The sequence below is a fragment of the Molothrus ater genome, chromosome 6 (genome assembly GCF_012460135.2).
Source record: "Molothrus ater isolate BHLD 08-10-18 breed brown headed cowbird chromosome 6, BPBGC_Mater_1.1, whole genome shotgun sequence".
Lineage (NCBI taxonomy): Eukaryota > Metazoa > Chordata > Aves > Passeriformes > Icteridae > Molothrus > Molothrus ater.
In genome coordinates, this window is record NC_050483.2 from 19547226 (window position 1) to 19562600 (window position 15375).

Below are 15375 nucleotides of genomic sequence, written 5' to 3' on the forward strand. Positions count from 1 at the left end.
CCAATCTGCTCAACTCTTACTTGCTTGCTATCAGAACAGTCTTCCTGAATGCAGTGTTCATCTTGCCTGTGCCTACTTAACAATTGTTCTGCGTGTGATCTCATGACAGCCAAAGTGATTTGTCAGTGTGGAGAATTCAGTTTGTTATTTATTTGTAGACTGTAAGCCATTAATCTCTCTCACTTAGTGGAAGTTTCCTTGGAGCTTTCTTCTGCTTGCATCATCATATATAGGTGTAAATCCACCACTTAATGTAACTTCTTTTAGTGTTTTCTCTGGAGTAAATGTTAAACAGAAAAGTTTTTTACCTCTTGTACAGCTGTCTTTGAGCCAGCTTTGTTGGAAGTTCACAGCCATCTAACTCAGCGTGTGGATTGTTAAATTGGTTGGTTGTGATTACTATATTGCACCTTGGCCAGAAAACTTGCTTCCCAGTGGTGGTGTGGATATTTTGAAATTACCTGAATAATGGGAGCAGGCCTGAGATCTCTTGATATGTGTCATAACTGAAAAGCTGAGAAATGCTGTTTGTTTTTTTCATCATTGGAGTACTGCGTACAATCTTCTGTCCCACTGTTTTCAGTAACTTCTTACTCTGTTGTATGTCTTACAGCAGACCACCTTGGTTTGACCTTCCTCCACCACCTTACTGTTCTGAATCTGAATCCCCTAATCAGGCAGACCTTCCTCCTTACCGCTCTCGGTCGGGAAGCTTGGCCAGCGCAGACAGCCGCGTGGCAGAAAGCCCTGTGGGCACATCCGACAGCTGGACGAGAGATTTCCATGGCAGCATGGATGGGCACAGAACTCTGCTGGAGAGGACAGTAGATCAGAGTGATCCTCTGGTCAGCCACACTGCTGAAAGAGAAGTGTAACTTTTCCAGTAGTTGGGATGGCCAGAAGGCATTTACTGTGTCTGGGTTAATCTGCTGTGGCTAATAGGTTTCAGGGGGACGTGTGCCTGAATGATGACTTGTTTTGAGTTCACACTGAGTTGATATTTGAATTCAGCATTTTGGGCTCATCGAAGGCAGAGCAAGGAAAGCTAAACGTAGAGTCGCATCGTCTCTCCACAGTATTTCTGTGAGCAAGTTCTGGTTCAGAAAACTAAGAGAAACATCTGTGCTTTGTCAAAAGAACTGATGTGGTGTATTTATTGGACTGCTTACTGTATATGAATGTATATATGTGTGTGTATAATATTTACAGAAGTTGCACAGGAGAACTGTGCCAGAAGGACTCCTGTTTTCAGACTGCCTTCCATCCTCTCAATGTGGGAGCTGTTTCTTCTTACTGTCTGGTGCCAACTGGTGGTCACTGGAGCACATGAGAGGCACTCATGCTGCTTGGAGGTCTGGTGCCCAATGCCAGTCTCCTAACAGTGCCCAAACTGCAGAAGATCTCCTATTGACCCATCTCTGCGTGGTCTGGAACGTTCTCACTGTGAAGGAGGTTTAAGCTTGTGAGGATGCAGCAACTCTAAGTCAGGTTTTTTTCCCCCAGATGCCAGTATCTAGGCCAAATTTGCATGGGTTGTCTTAGCAACACCACAAAGCTTGGCTTATCTGTCAAATGTCAAGGCTGAGTACAGAGGCACTGAAGCATCTCAAAACAACAGGGCAGGGCTTCTTTTCCTGTGTGGCATAACATTACTCCATATATTCCCTTTTAAAAAAAACCCCACAACTGAACAACAAAACAAACCCCCAAATTGTTCCAGCAAAAGCTTCAACACTGAAACTGCTTTGAGGCAAACACCCAGGACAGAAAGCTTTATTGTAGCTTGCTACATTAGTAGTTTGCTTTATTTGTAAAATACCTGAAAGCAGGTCATGCAGTGAAAGGTGTGGGCTTGGCATCCCATCTACAGCATGTGTGTGAACAGACATGGATACCTACCTGTGTAGGTATGTACAGAGCGTATCACTTGGGTTTAGTTCTGCTAGACCACAAGAACTCTGATGTCAAAGTTTTGGTTTTGATAAGCTCATTGGTTTTCACAGGGTTTGCATTTTTCACATTTATTTGGTTGAAATTGTAGCTTCTGCAGCAGAACTATTTATGTCTGTTCTCTCATAAGTCTTGTAATGGTCTCCTGTCAAATGTGTTTCAGTGCACCTTGGTGAATCACCATGTGAAAGCACCTCTGAGGTTAAAGGTATTTAGAGAGGCAAGAGGGAAGAAGCTGTGAATTTAAATGCCACTGCAGTGCTGTACTTACAGAACACAGTGCAGTGTCTTCCTCTTGTCTGGAGGGAAATTTGCCTTGAAAAATTATTTGTGTTTGTTTATCCCACATTTCCCACTCTTTCTATGTAAGAAAGAATAGTGTCATTAATAGACTTTGCTTTTTAAAGGAAGTGAAGGAAGCTAACTGCCCACACCTTCTGCTTTCTTCCTCCCCATCTTTGTAAGGTAGATTCTTTTGCCCAAAGGTTACATGCTCAGAACCCAAGAATTTGGAGTGTAGGTGAGGCAACAACTCAAGTTCAGTCTCAGTTCTTACAAATAGACCTGATTTTTCAGGGAGGGAGTTAGGGTGTTGCTTATTGGGTTGGTGTTTTTTTGGTTTGTTTTTTTTTTTTTTTTTCATTTCCAGCTTTGGAGTCTGTTGCCACAGATTCCAAATATGCAAGAGGCAGGGACCAGATAGATTTACAAACACAGGTCATTCCAGGACTGAGGACATGGTGTGAGGACATGGCGGAGAGTCCTGGAGAATTCTAATGCTGATGGGCTAGGCTGGCTTTGGAAGCAGATTAAGGGCAGCTTTCATTACAGGCTTAGGCAGCCTGTGGTGAAGTGCATTGGTGAAGATGCTCCCAGGTCCTTGCAAAGTAATGTATAAGAGTGGCTCAGATTTCATCTTTGCTGAGAACTCGAGCAGTGTAAATCTGCTGTCCTGCACAAAGCAGGATTTAGCTTTATTACTGACTGACCAAGGCCATAGGCAGACTGTTGTCATTGCACAGAGCAGACAGCTATTCTTTATTTTACAGGTAGATCAGACTCAAGTATGTGAATGAATTAATAGTACAGATGGGTGCAGGGACATCTCCTGTGATCACTGGACCCTGCTGTCCCTCTTGCCTTTCAATGAGGTTCTGCTTGGCCTCTGTAAGAGAGCTGTGTTATGCTGTATTAACCTTAATGGTTTTCTGTTATAGTTTTATAAACTTCATATTTGCCTTGAAAACACACCCCACACCATTGAAGAGTTTGCAGTAGTTTCATTGTAATTAGGTATCTTTTTTATTTTAAAGTTGCCTAAAGTTGTATTAGTGAAACCAAATCTTTGTGTCCACTACCCCTCAAACAAGCCTTCCACAGGGGATTGCATTTCACCATGTGTATTCTAAGACCCTGGAGGGTGTGCAGCCCAAATACTGTGTGCCTATGGCATTTGAAAAATGTTGCCTCACATTGCTAAGAAGTAGGAAAAGAGTGAATATAGCCTGTTTCTTCTGTCTTGTGTCAGTCACTGTCATATATGTACATACATATAGTAAAAAAAAAGATACTCTTTCAGGATGTATATATTCATGTAATTTTTGCATTAAGATAATCCATTTGGACTTTACCAAAAAAGAAGAAAAAATGTTCTTAATGGTGTGATGTTTTCCCTTCCAGCTAAGGGTGTATTTATCTTTGTATAGGAATTGTCTAGTTTTTGAGAACACAAAAGGAGATTGTGCCTTTCTGTTTGAATGTTGATTGGAAAAGCTGTTACCTGCATTTCTGGGTGTTATGTGTCATTGTCTAGAGATCCAGAAAGAGCAACAAGTCTTGTCTTCCTCTTCATTATGGGGACTGCTGAACTTTAAGGACTACAGCAATTCAGTGTTTTGTTCAAAAAAGGTGTGCTAAAACTTGGGGTGGCTTACCTTACTCCAGTTTTCTGGTTTGTAGAACAGGTTTGCTAGGCTGTTTTCTTTGAAATTGCTGAAATCACACAGAAATTGTTTATGGTGTATCACTTCTAGTATGTTAATACAGCATTACGGTGCATTATTCAGTGGGATCTTTGGGAAATGTGCTGATGAAATTAAATATTTCATTGAAAATCCTGCAGCTTGTAGGGCTGAAGTTAAATGTGGTAGGGTTTCTTTTCAGTAGCAGGCAAAATTGGAATTGATCATCCTATTGTTTGCAATTGTTCTTAACCTTTTAGTTTGATGTTAGTCATCCAAGAGCTTTCCTTTCTACTTAATATTTAGACAAATGGATGTTATTTCAAAGACTTATTCTTACAAAAGTAAATTCAATTAAACTTCTCTTCAAGAGCCAAATTCTGTTTCCACATCTGTACTGAATGGTGACCATTGGATTGAGTAGTTCTCAGTGCAACTATTAATATATTTAAACAAAAGAGTTTGAAGAAATGATTACTTGAAGTAAATGAAGGCATGTTGGAAGGTCATTTAAATACAAACAAATAAATAAAATTCAGGAGCTTCAACGTAACCTCTGCTGAAATCAGAGTGCTGTGTATTTAAAATGAAGCCATTAGTGATTCTGCTTGGTGGTAATCTGAAGTTCCATGTAAGGTGAATTGCCATTTGCCTCTCTGGTATTGGAAATGGAAAACTGGCACTGATGCTTTTAAAAGAGAGCCTGTGAATAATTTTCTTGGCTCTTGTCTGCAGTGACATATACAAAAACACTGACTGCGTTGCAATTTTTAAATAACTGCATTCCTTCTTCCTCTACTTTTAAGCCAAATCAGTTTTATTTACACGACTTCGCTTTGATACAGCTAATAGGGCCCTTGTGATAGATTTAGAAACTGAGTGGAGGAAAAGAGATGACTCTCACTTTAATTAATGCTGCAGCTTGTTAATCTTGTGCTCTTTCCTTTTAGACATCGTAGCAAAGACAAATGGTTTTAGTAGATAAGGAAAACTATTAACGATGAAAAGGATGGAAGGACACTGATTCTGATTTTTAATGAATATTTAAAATTGTATAAATGACGAAAAAAATTAATGCTGTGTTTTTCATGTGGTGATCAAATGACAAATACTGTTTTTAACTGTTGCTTATTGGAAGCTACTTTGCCTATAATGCCTGGAACTAAAATTGTAGAACAAGGGCTTTTCTTGCAGTTCTTAGTAGATCTGCAGTATTTTTTTTTTGTTAACACAAGGTTATATTACACCCATGGACTAAAATATGGACTGCAGGAAGAATTTCAATACTGTGCTGGATTCTGCCTGAATGTATCCCAGTACAGGACTGTGGCCTTCAATTGTCTTTTTTTTTCTTTCTTTGAGGGGTTTTGTCAACTTGAAATTTAGATGTTACTTAAATGCTTTAAAAGAGGTTGTGTGTTGAGAGCCAGCCTTGTCTTAAACTTTTGTAAACTGGAAATCTTAAAAATATATTCTGTATTCCTGAATAAAATTGGTGTTTTAATACTGTTCGCAAGTGGGCATGTCCCCTGTCTCATAAAGTCTCAGTTGTTCTGGTTTTATAGCCTCCTACATGAGGCTTCTTACAATTTCTTTTACATTCCATGTTAAGTTTTGTTAACTCTTTGTGGGTTTTAAATATATTTTTTAAATGAAATTATATTGGAAATCACATGTACCTGTGTGTATAAAAATCTAGTGATCCATAGTTATACCAATGAAAATTTCTTAATATTATAATTTCTCATTTTGCAGTCCTGTTTGTGCTATCAAAGATGAGGTGTCAGAACCAGTTTTGTCTGCTTTGTTGCAAAGCTCTGGAGGCTGCAGCAGAGGCTGTGCTCTGAGCTGGCTGCTGTGTATGGATTTACCAGCAGAGCTCAGGGGCTGTCAGCAACGGCCTCTACCTCCCCCTTTCTGCCTGCCACTTCCCACCACTGTGTTGCTAGCACAATGTCCCTGTTTATCTCCAGGTCTGGGATCCACGTGCTGGGGTGTGAGCCAGGTTCAAGTGCAGATGCTCCATGGAGGCGGCGTGTCTGCCTGTGGTCCTGAGTCAGGGCTCTGACCCTGACAGATGCCCCGTGTAGGCACCACCACTGCCAGGGGAACCATCCAGACCCACAAAGTCCTGTCACTCAAAGGATTACTGTAAGAAGTACCCCAACATTATAAAGTTATTTTCCCAGTCTAAGGAGAGCTAATTCAAATGTTATGTCTAAATTGTTGAATCTCTGTAAGTATACAGAAGTTGACATATTCCACTTCCGTGATTCTTTTCCTCTTGCTAACTTCACAAAGGCATGCCAGTTTTATTGTTATCCTCATTAATTAAATCACATACTCTGACTCAGATTCTCAGATGAAAATCTTTGTGTGGTGCTGGCAAACTGCCCCAAAATAGCTGTGGCTCCAGAATTCACACCAGCAGCACAAGGGAGATGGAGCTGTTGAGGCTGCCACAGTGGGCTCTCTGCAGGAGAGGGAATACTGGGCTCTCAGGGCTGACTCATTCAGTCACACCCAGCAAAAGCTTTGCTTGAGGAATGTTGATAATAAATACCATAGTCTCCAGCTAAGCTCCCTAATTAATCTTTTTTGTTCTCTCTGCTTTGATTTGTTTAAAGATCCTATTTTTTACACCTTAAAAATTAAATAGGCAGCAGTGATTTCTGAGTGCAACATCTTTTCTTGCTGGTTTGTAAGCAAGCAGTCTGTTAATCAGTCAGCCTCACTTATCTGTTGGAGAGAGAGCTAAGCATCTTTTCACTGTTTGGGGAGCTGTAGTCCAAAATGATGTGCTGTTATTAATTGAAGCAAAGACATATTCATGTGGAAATTCACAGCTCTTCTTTGCTTTTCAAAGCAAAGTTGAGAGTATGCATATTGCATAAAGCACTTTGGAAAAGTACTGGATGGATCTCTCTAGGGAATTAACTTTTCTGTTTATCTGCCAAACATACTGTGAATAGATAAACTGAAACACAATTCTCTGCTCCCCAAAATCCTAATAGTATTCCTTACAGCCTTATTGCAGGGACTGCTGGAGAAGATGAGGTGGAGCAGTTTTGGGGCTGATCTGACCCTCAGCATTTCTGTGGGAATGAGGACAAAGTGTTTCAGTAGGTGCAGTTGCTTTGATGTTGGATACTGTGTAGAAGCCCCCCATTCACTGAGAATTGATTTGGGACCATCACTTCCTATATTCTTCCCAACAGCCACTGCACACGTGGCTTTTCTTTTTTTTTTTCCTAGTCTCTTACCTAAGGTTAATTCCTATCAGTTACCCTGAGGTAAAACCTTTCATCTCTCATTATTTGATACCACAGCCTGTAACCCCTTCAGACTGAAACCACTGTCATTTTTCAGCACACAAAAGTACAATAACCTTCACCTGTGCAGGAACAACAGGAGTAACAGCTCAGCTTCACCCAAACCTCTCACTTCTCCAGGAGCACCCTGGCAGTATCATTTTGACGGAATGAATCTGAGTCTCTTACATTTATTTGCAACACCTGCTATTTCCTTGACAGATGTGGGTCCCATAGTGGCACAGTGATGAAGAAGTATGATGTTGTGTTTGACAGAGTAGATTTTTCTTCTCATTTGTTGGTGACAGAGTTATTTCAGAAAATGCTTCAAATGCTTATTGCCCAGCACTGCATCCAAAGCAGCACTATCTCACAGAGGTGTGGGGCAAGGGGAGGACAGTAAGGTTGGCTGTTTAATGTATATGTATATATATAACTGCTTTGGAGAGTTCTTATGTGCTCCAGCTCTTTTACCTGAATAAGAAATATTTAAGTGCTGCACAATAAGTGAATTTGCAGACTAAGGAAGTATGGTTGATACTTGGCTGCTCTTTTGCTAATTTCTGTTTACTCAAATATGATGCATAGTCAAGAGCAAAAATTCTCCATGCCTCTGTTGCTGTGTTTATCGTTCTCCCTTGGCAATCTGTGCAGAGCAGAGGAGTTAGCAGAACCAGTGAATTACCTGAAGTGGATTTGGAGAGTGCTTTGCTTCAGAAATAAAGGAGCTGGCTTACATATCCACTTGCAAGGTGTCATGTTAGATATGCTAGTTGAGACATAAATTACATAAAATAAAATTGTACCTGAGCTTCTACAGGAAAAAAAAAAAGGCAGCAAACCTGTGAATCTGAGAGATGCAGCAGATCTTCATCAGCAAGGCCAGTCTAGGAGCTGGCTGCAGGTCAGGGTTAGAAATTCCTGCACTGAGACCCTTTGTGAAGCTGCAAGTGCAGCACTCAGAGGAAAAACCAAAAAACCAATGGTTGTTTCAGGTTTGGCAGCATGAGTTAGTCTCTCTAGTATCTGATATCTGAAATATGTGAAAATCATTCCAGACCAATTGTCAGCTTCCTTCAGGAAGCTGCATGGAAGTCATTTGGCTGCTTTGTTTGCATCATGTTTCTCAAGCAACTAACCACTCTCTTTTCCTTATCCATTGCAGGGATGGGAGGAAGATTTGCACTGTTTAAGTAGGGACAGCTGACACAGGGAGAGACATCAAAATGAGTTTCAGGAATAACAGAACCTGCATCTTCCAAGATCCAGCTTCCTGACCACTGGATAGTGTTGTCTAATTCATGTATTTGAAATCTTTTAAATCCATTCCATTTAACAGAAGATTTTTTGCAGATTTATGGAGGAAAAAAAAAAAAGAGGTAAGTCTGGATGTGCAGGTAACTGTTTTAAGTTCTTTTTCTTTTTTGTGCAAATTCATGTAGTGATCAAAAAAATATGAACAAATCTTTGAATTCCTTATTTTCTTCTATCTTTTAGGTATTTGTTAGCCCTGTTATTTCTGCAGACTCATTGAAACAGTTACTCTGTCTAGCTCTTCACATGGAGGAGGATTTGCTCTAGAGTAAGATTCCAGGCTAGGTCTTAACCTAGAGTAGGTATTTCTGTAGGTTTCCAGAAAGGAAGGTTGTAGCTTAACAAATATGTGGACTCCAGAAAGGAGCTGGGGGAGTGTACTGGAAATGGTTTGCTGTAAATAATGCTGGTTTAAAGATGCACACTGGAATTACAGTGTGTGGAGGGAGGGCCACAGGTACTACAGGCACTGAAGGAACACTTTGTCAGGTGGCTGGCACCGACATTTTCTGCTTTATGGAACGGGGGAGGAGGTGGGAGGAGGTGGGAGGGAGAAATGTCATTTTGACCCTGAGTTTATAGGTAGCCCAAAGAGATACAAGGAACTACAGAGAGAAGAGTGTGACCTGGCTGCCTTTCATGCTGGCATTTGAAAAATTAGCTCAAGATAGTGCTTTGAAGGGTAATATTAAAAAAATAAAAGAAGTCCCCATTTTCTTTTCTTGATACTGATATCAAGAATGAGATGGCTAACGTGGGCGAGAGTGATTCAAAATGATTTTTGGATGGCTTTTTTTTCCTTCCTTTGAAAATTTAGGTGAAGTTAATTATGGAATGGCAGCAGCATCCTAACTAAAGTGAGTGCTTTCATCTCACCTCCTCCTTTTAAAATAGCTGCATTCTTATCTCTGCTTTGAGAAAGGGGGTGTGGGGGGAGAGCACCCTGGTGCTCTTGCAGCCTGACAGTCACCAGATGAATGAAATGCCTTAGAAGACCTGAGGCCATTAAAATCTGCCAGCAAAGATATTAAGAGCCTGCCAATGTGCTGATAGCATGTTTTGTGTTAATCTGATGAAGTAAGCAGAGGAGCTGTTCCCAGCACAGGCCAGGTGCAGTGTAGGGAAGCACTTGCTGTGCTCAGCGGGATGGGCTTTGAGTTGCTCTGGGCTGTAAAGGGAAGGTGTGCTGTGACACCAAGACAGAGGACCAAATGCAAAACCCTAAGAGGCTGAGGCTGTGGCTGGGGAGGAAAAGGCAGACAGGGAGTTGGAGTGCTAATAGCATTGCTGCCTGCTAATCCCATCAAGGCAGCCCCTGCTCTTGGCTTTTTCCCCTGGGGTGTGTGTATATGCCATGTGCCTGGTGAAATCCCAGGTCAGGTGAGAGCTGAGGGCAATACAACAGTGTCAGGGTGAGCCTCCCTTCAGCTGCTGGGTAATGAGCCTTATAACCCCATTGTAAACAGAGGCTAATCCTGCTGCATGGTGGGCTGGTAGCACCAGCAGCTCCAGGGGCTATTCATTACCTCTTTTAGTGCACAGGACATGCCTGCACAGGCACACTCGAGGGTTTCACATTCCTTTGAAGAAACAAGCACTTGTTTCAGTGGATGCAGTGTGATCTGGCATTCTGCAATCACCTGCAGTCAAAGGTTCTGGGATCCATGTGAGGAGAGATCTTGGATTGCTAAATATGCTCAATACAAGGGCTTTGGACTTCAGTCCTCTTACAGTGACTGAGGACAGTAGCTGAACCTCTGTGGCAGCCCCAGGACTAAGTCTGTCTGAAAGCCCTTAAACCACAATATGGGATCCAAGTATCTCCTTAAACAGAAGCTGCACAGACCATTTTTCCCAAATGGACTGTGACAGGTCTGAAGGCAAAGGGGAGGAAATGAAGGGGAAGTGGGTATAAGAATATGAACTGTCATCTGGAAACAGGTTTGTGCTGTACTCTTTGGCAAGTAAATGTCTGATTTCACACCATCAGTGACCTGTGAAGGATCCCTGAGACTAAGGGAGGCTTCCCTTCACCACTACCATTAGGAAAATGCCAGAGGATCTGTCTAGCAGTGGGGGGCCCAGAACTGGACACAGCACTTGAGGTTTGACCTCACCAATGTACAGGGAACAGTCACTGCCCTGGTGCAGCTGGTCACACTATTGCTGAAACTATTCCTGATATTTTTGTCCCAGAGCTTGCCAGCATGGAGATCTGGCTGCACTGTTGAGGCTTGACGAACTTCTTGAGTCTCTGCTCACTGTCTTTAGGCAGCCTGTGGGAAGAAGGAGCTAAGCATCCCTCTTCTGCAGTGGCAGTTTGGGAAAGCCTCTCCCTAGCAGCACTCTGCTGCTGGCTTGGTAACTCGAGACATGTCTGGCATCTGAGGCACCACTGATCCTAGTGCAGCCATATTTTCATCCAGCAGCCCATGCAAGGGGTAATGTACTTCTCTGTAAGCAGTGCTCTGCATTCAGAGAGATGAGCAGTGCATTAGTTATGATGTGTTTGTGGTTTTCAAGTGTCTTGTTTTTTCCAGTGAGAAATTAATAGCTTCAGCTGTAGTCTGGTGAGTCTAGGAGTCACAACTTAAGGAAGAACATTTCAAAACCAGGTTCCAAACCAATCAAACATCTCAGATGGTTACTGCTGAGTTAATGACTCAGTGAATAAACAAATCACTGTATGACCCTTAATGTTTCTAGTCTGCCTGATCTTCCTTTTCTCCCTGCAGCCTGCATCACCCAAAAATCAAACAGAAGGCAGTATAATCAAATACAATGCAGTAGTCTCCTTTGCCTTCTCTGGCAGGGCTTGTTTTTCATCCTGTGCTACAGAGTAACGCGGGCATGAAGACATGAAGCAGAATTTGTTGCACCCCCTCTGGTTCAGCAAGAAATTACTCAGATTTTTTTCCAAGATCAATGAGTTGCCATCGTGTCCCAACAAGCTTGCACTCCCTGGTAGAGACATGAAAAATGATCCTTTGTCTCTCATGTGACACTGGCACTGTGGGTGACAAACGCTTCCCTCTTTAAGCCTGCTTATGTTTTGGCGTTGTGCATTTTTCTAGATAAGCTGTGTGGCAGCCCTCTCGTTAATCAGATGTGCTGGCCCATGAACTGTAGGCCTGGAGCACTCCTGGCTGGATTTGACCCCACTGAAAGCAGGGTAGAAGGAGCTGGTGCTTCTGGGGGGACTGGGATCGTCCAGTAGCATCACATTTCTTTGCTGAGAGCTGTGTGCTCAGATAAATAAGTGGACCTGTGGAGTATTAGCCTGATTATTTAGCAACCTCTCCTTGAACTGTGTGAAGCATTTAGTCTTTAGTCTGCAAGTGAAGCAGTGATTCTCAGTTAAGGTGAAAGAAAAGGGAGAAGTATCAAGAAATTGGCACTGGGTTGCTTTTAGACAAGCTTCTGGAAAATGCCAAAGAGAAGCACTTTATCATTTTCTAGTTGAAGAATATTAGTTCCAAGCTTTTAATTTTGAAATGTTGAATGACCTCCTCAACACACCCCACCCCCCAAATGAGACTGCTAATGAAACAAACAGATGGTGATTTGAATAGAGTAAAAGGACATCATAAGGATGTGCTTTGTAACAGCCAGACAGAACAAATTACACAGGAGACAGTGGAAAAGAAAGTGGTGGAAAACTGAGAGCAAACCACCACAGTATTCATATAGTTCACCAAATGGCCTAGCATGTGAATGGAAAGCTGTTTAATTATCTTCCATAATCAGATGTGAAAAAACATTTTCTATGCAGAAAATGTTGGGCTGATAGTTAAAGAATTGTAGTCTGGATCAAGCACAGAGGCCAGTCGCAGGCATCTGTCTGTGTCTGTGCATCTCACTGCAGTCTCCAGGGCTGTGCATGTCAGCAATGACATTTGTTTGCTTTCTATTTTAAGCAATGCCCGGGAGAAAACTAACTTTTTTTGTTTGCCTCTCTCCCAAACTAATGCAATTTGAAATTCTGTGCCGAGGAGTCTGGAAGGCCTGAGGCAAAAGTTGAAACTGTGACCTTCTGAATATTAAACTGTATCAGGGCAAGCTGAGCATCCCTCAGTCGGGGAAGGGGCTCGGGAAGATGGCCTTTGGGCTGGTTGCTTCATCACTCCCCTCTTTCTGCTCCCTCTGCCCTGTGTCTGAACTCTTGGGCTTCATGACAGCACTGGCTGAGGCTACTTGCTGCCCTTTCATTGGTACTTTCTCTCTGGGAATTGCTGACTGCTTTGCAAGCACTATGACTTAGGCTTTATAAGCTGCTGTGAGGAGAGGGAATGACAGAACCAACTAATTTACTTATTTCAAGTTCAGAGTAAAAATAGGTGGTGAAATCTGCCCCAAGACTGCAGGCTGAGGAAAAACCCTAAAAGCTGATTTTATTTCTGCTCTTCCCAAAGGCTTCTGGTTCTGAAGCAATGGAGTATCTCCCCTTCACACCTGTTTTCCCTGTCCTAGTTTATTGCAGCCTGGTTTGTTGGCCCCTGCCATGGCACTGGAAGAAGTTACCTAGGTATTGAACACTTAGGGATGTTGGAAGTGATTAATTCAAACTGAGATGAAATCCTTTAGGATGGGAAGAGGGAAGGTGGCACCTTCTTTTGGGCCCAGCTACCAAAGCTGGGAGAAAAGGAATGTGGTACACTTAACTGCAGAGTAACCCCTATCTCATCTGCACTGACTGCATGGAGGTGACAAGTAAATCAATATCCAAGCAGCACACATCTCCAAAGCTTTGATATTTCAGTGTCTGATGTTCCAATACTTTCAGTAAAAATTAATTGTGCTCTTCTGTCGACCCAAGTCTCCACAGCAGCCTCATTAACACACAGACAAAAGTTTCTCTCTTCCAACTTAAAGGAAGTAGAAATTAGTTTTGTTTGCTTGGCTGGGATTTTTTTGCAGTGAACAAAATGCTTCTTTGTTTCTACGGTACCTGCAATTGCACGCTGAAAGGAGGAAAACAGCCTTCAGTCTCTCCATCATCATCAAACAACAGTTTTGCAGTCTTTGAGCATCATCTTTCACCTTCCCTTGCTGTATGGCAAGTTCTCTGGTTCGCTCCAGCTTCCTTCCATCTGATTATTGAAATTGTCCCAGCAGAAACAAGTAGGAGCTGTGGGTACCCTGATGGCCTGGCTTGCTGCTACTCCAAAACAACTGTGGCAGCTGCTCAGTCTCAGAGACAAACTTTAGTGTCACTTTGTGCCTTTTACTAGATTTAATTATTTTATTATTAGTTAATAATAAATATGTAATTTAAGCAAGAGCAGATTCCTCTCCTGTAGACACACATCAGTTCTGTGTGCACACACCCACTCCTGTCTCTCTGGGGAGAAACTGAGACATCCTTCAGTCAGTCCTGCCTCAAAATCCTTATGCAGACTATTATACAGTCTATTGCAGAGAACTAAAGCTTTTCAGCTTCTGTGTGTAAGCTAGCAGGAAATTATGATCCTGCTTTTACCCTGGTGTACCTCATTAGCAGGGAGAGGTGAAACAGCCTGAGCACAAGGCTTGCTGTTTGAGCCAGGACAGGATCCCTGGATCCTGGCTTGCTCTTTCAACATCTGGATTGTGTGCACTGGCTTCAGCTTAAAGTCATGATGATGGAGAGATCTTTGAAAGTATCTGAGGGATTTAGAAGTGCATTATGTACTCCAAAATGTAGCACTTCATGCATGTTCAGTATGGCACTGGCACGGCTCTGTGTTACTACAGGATGTGTCAAAACATATATTACATATATTGCCCACAACAGTTTTGAGGACTAAAGGTGAATTATCAAACACTTGCCAGAAGTGTCTAGTCAAAAACCTGATCAGCACATCGTTGTCTTTCATTACATGAAATCAGCTTTTTGCTGGTCTGGGCATCATAAGCTCAGTCCTGCTGACAGTGCCTAGAGAGTTGCTTTTAGCAAAGGAAATGTCTCAGTTTTCCTTCTGTGTTCACTGCCTGCCACATGCCCTAATGGCCAAAGCATCCCACTAGCCATTAACTAGTTCTAGCTCTGTGTGTTGCTGTCTTTCTGTAAGGAGTAGGGAGTCATCCTAGTGATGCTGAAAAGTGAATTTTGATGTACTTTGGAAGACTCTTGGGCCAGCAGCCAAGGTCAAAACCTCAGACTAATGTGATTTGAGGTTGGATTTATTACTTATACTTTCCTAGAGGTTTCTCTGCAATGCCTTGCTCAGACAAAGTTTCCTATGGTCTTCCTGAAGAGCTAGAGCCTGGCAGGACATCTCCAGGATGGCAGAGACCTACCCAGTTTTCAGAAGTGTTTCTTCATAGCCTCAGGTGGCAAATTATTCCCTGAGCTGGATTGCAGGTGAGGAGCAGTGTCTGCAGTGCCCAGAAGGAGAGTGGGGAGTAGGGACCACAAACATCTGTGGCCAAGATAACAGGTCCAGGGGGAAACAGGAGTTTGCTTCTCAGTGGTAGCAGTGGTGTATTAAAATACAGCAGCTGGCTTAACAGGCAGAGCTGTCCCCCTCTGCAGTGGGACTGGGATGGTGCATGGGGTGCCTGCCAGGCCTCACCAGTCTGCGTTGCCTTGGCCAAGTGAGCTTTCAGGGAAGGAGGGAAGACCTTTCTACTGGGGCTTCCCATTGCTTCTGCCTGTGGAAATGGCTCCTTTCTTGGGGCTAATAATTGCTATGGGGGTTTTAGTGAGGCAGGAGGCAGTGTGGGATGGCAGCAGCTAAAAAGAGACTCTGCAAGGGGCAGGGGGAAGGCAGATGGCTCTGAGCCTCCAGAAGGATGGTGAGGTGTCAAGGTCAGGATTGGCTCCCCAGGTGACCTTGAGGAATTCAGTGTGTCAGTGC

At 42.7% G+C, this 15375-nt stretch overlaps 1 protein-coding gene across 1 annotated transcript in view; it reads left to right on the forward strand.

The window, feature by feature from the left end:
* LDLRAD3 (low density lipoprotein receptor class A domain containing 3) overlaps positions 1–5422 on the forward strand; it is a 107996-nt gene extending 102574 nt beyond the window's left edge. Inside the window, exon 6 of the mRNA XM_036385050.2 lies at positions 614–5422. Within this exon, the coding sequence (XP_036240943.2) occupies positions 614–875 (262 nt within the window). The 3' untranslated portion in view covers positions 876–5422. The remainder of the gene's footprint in view (positions 1–613) is intronic.
* The last annotated feature ends 9953 nt before the right edge of the window (positions 5423–15375 follow it).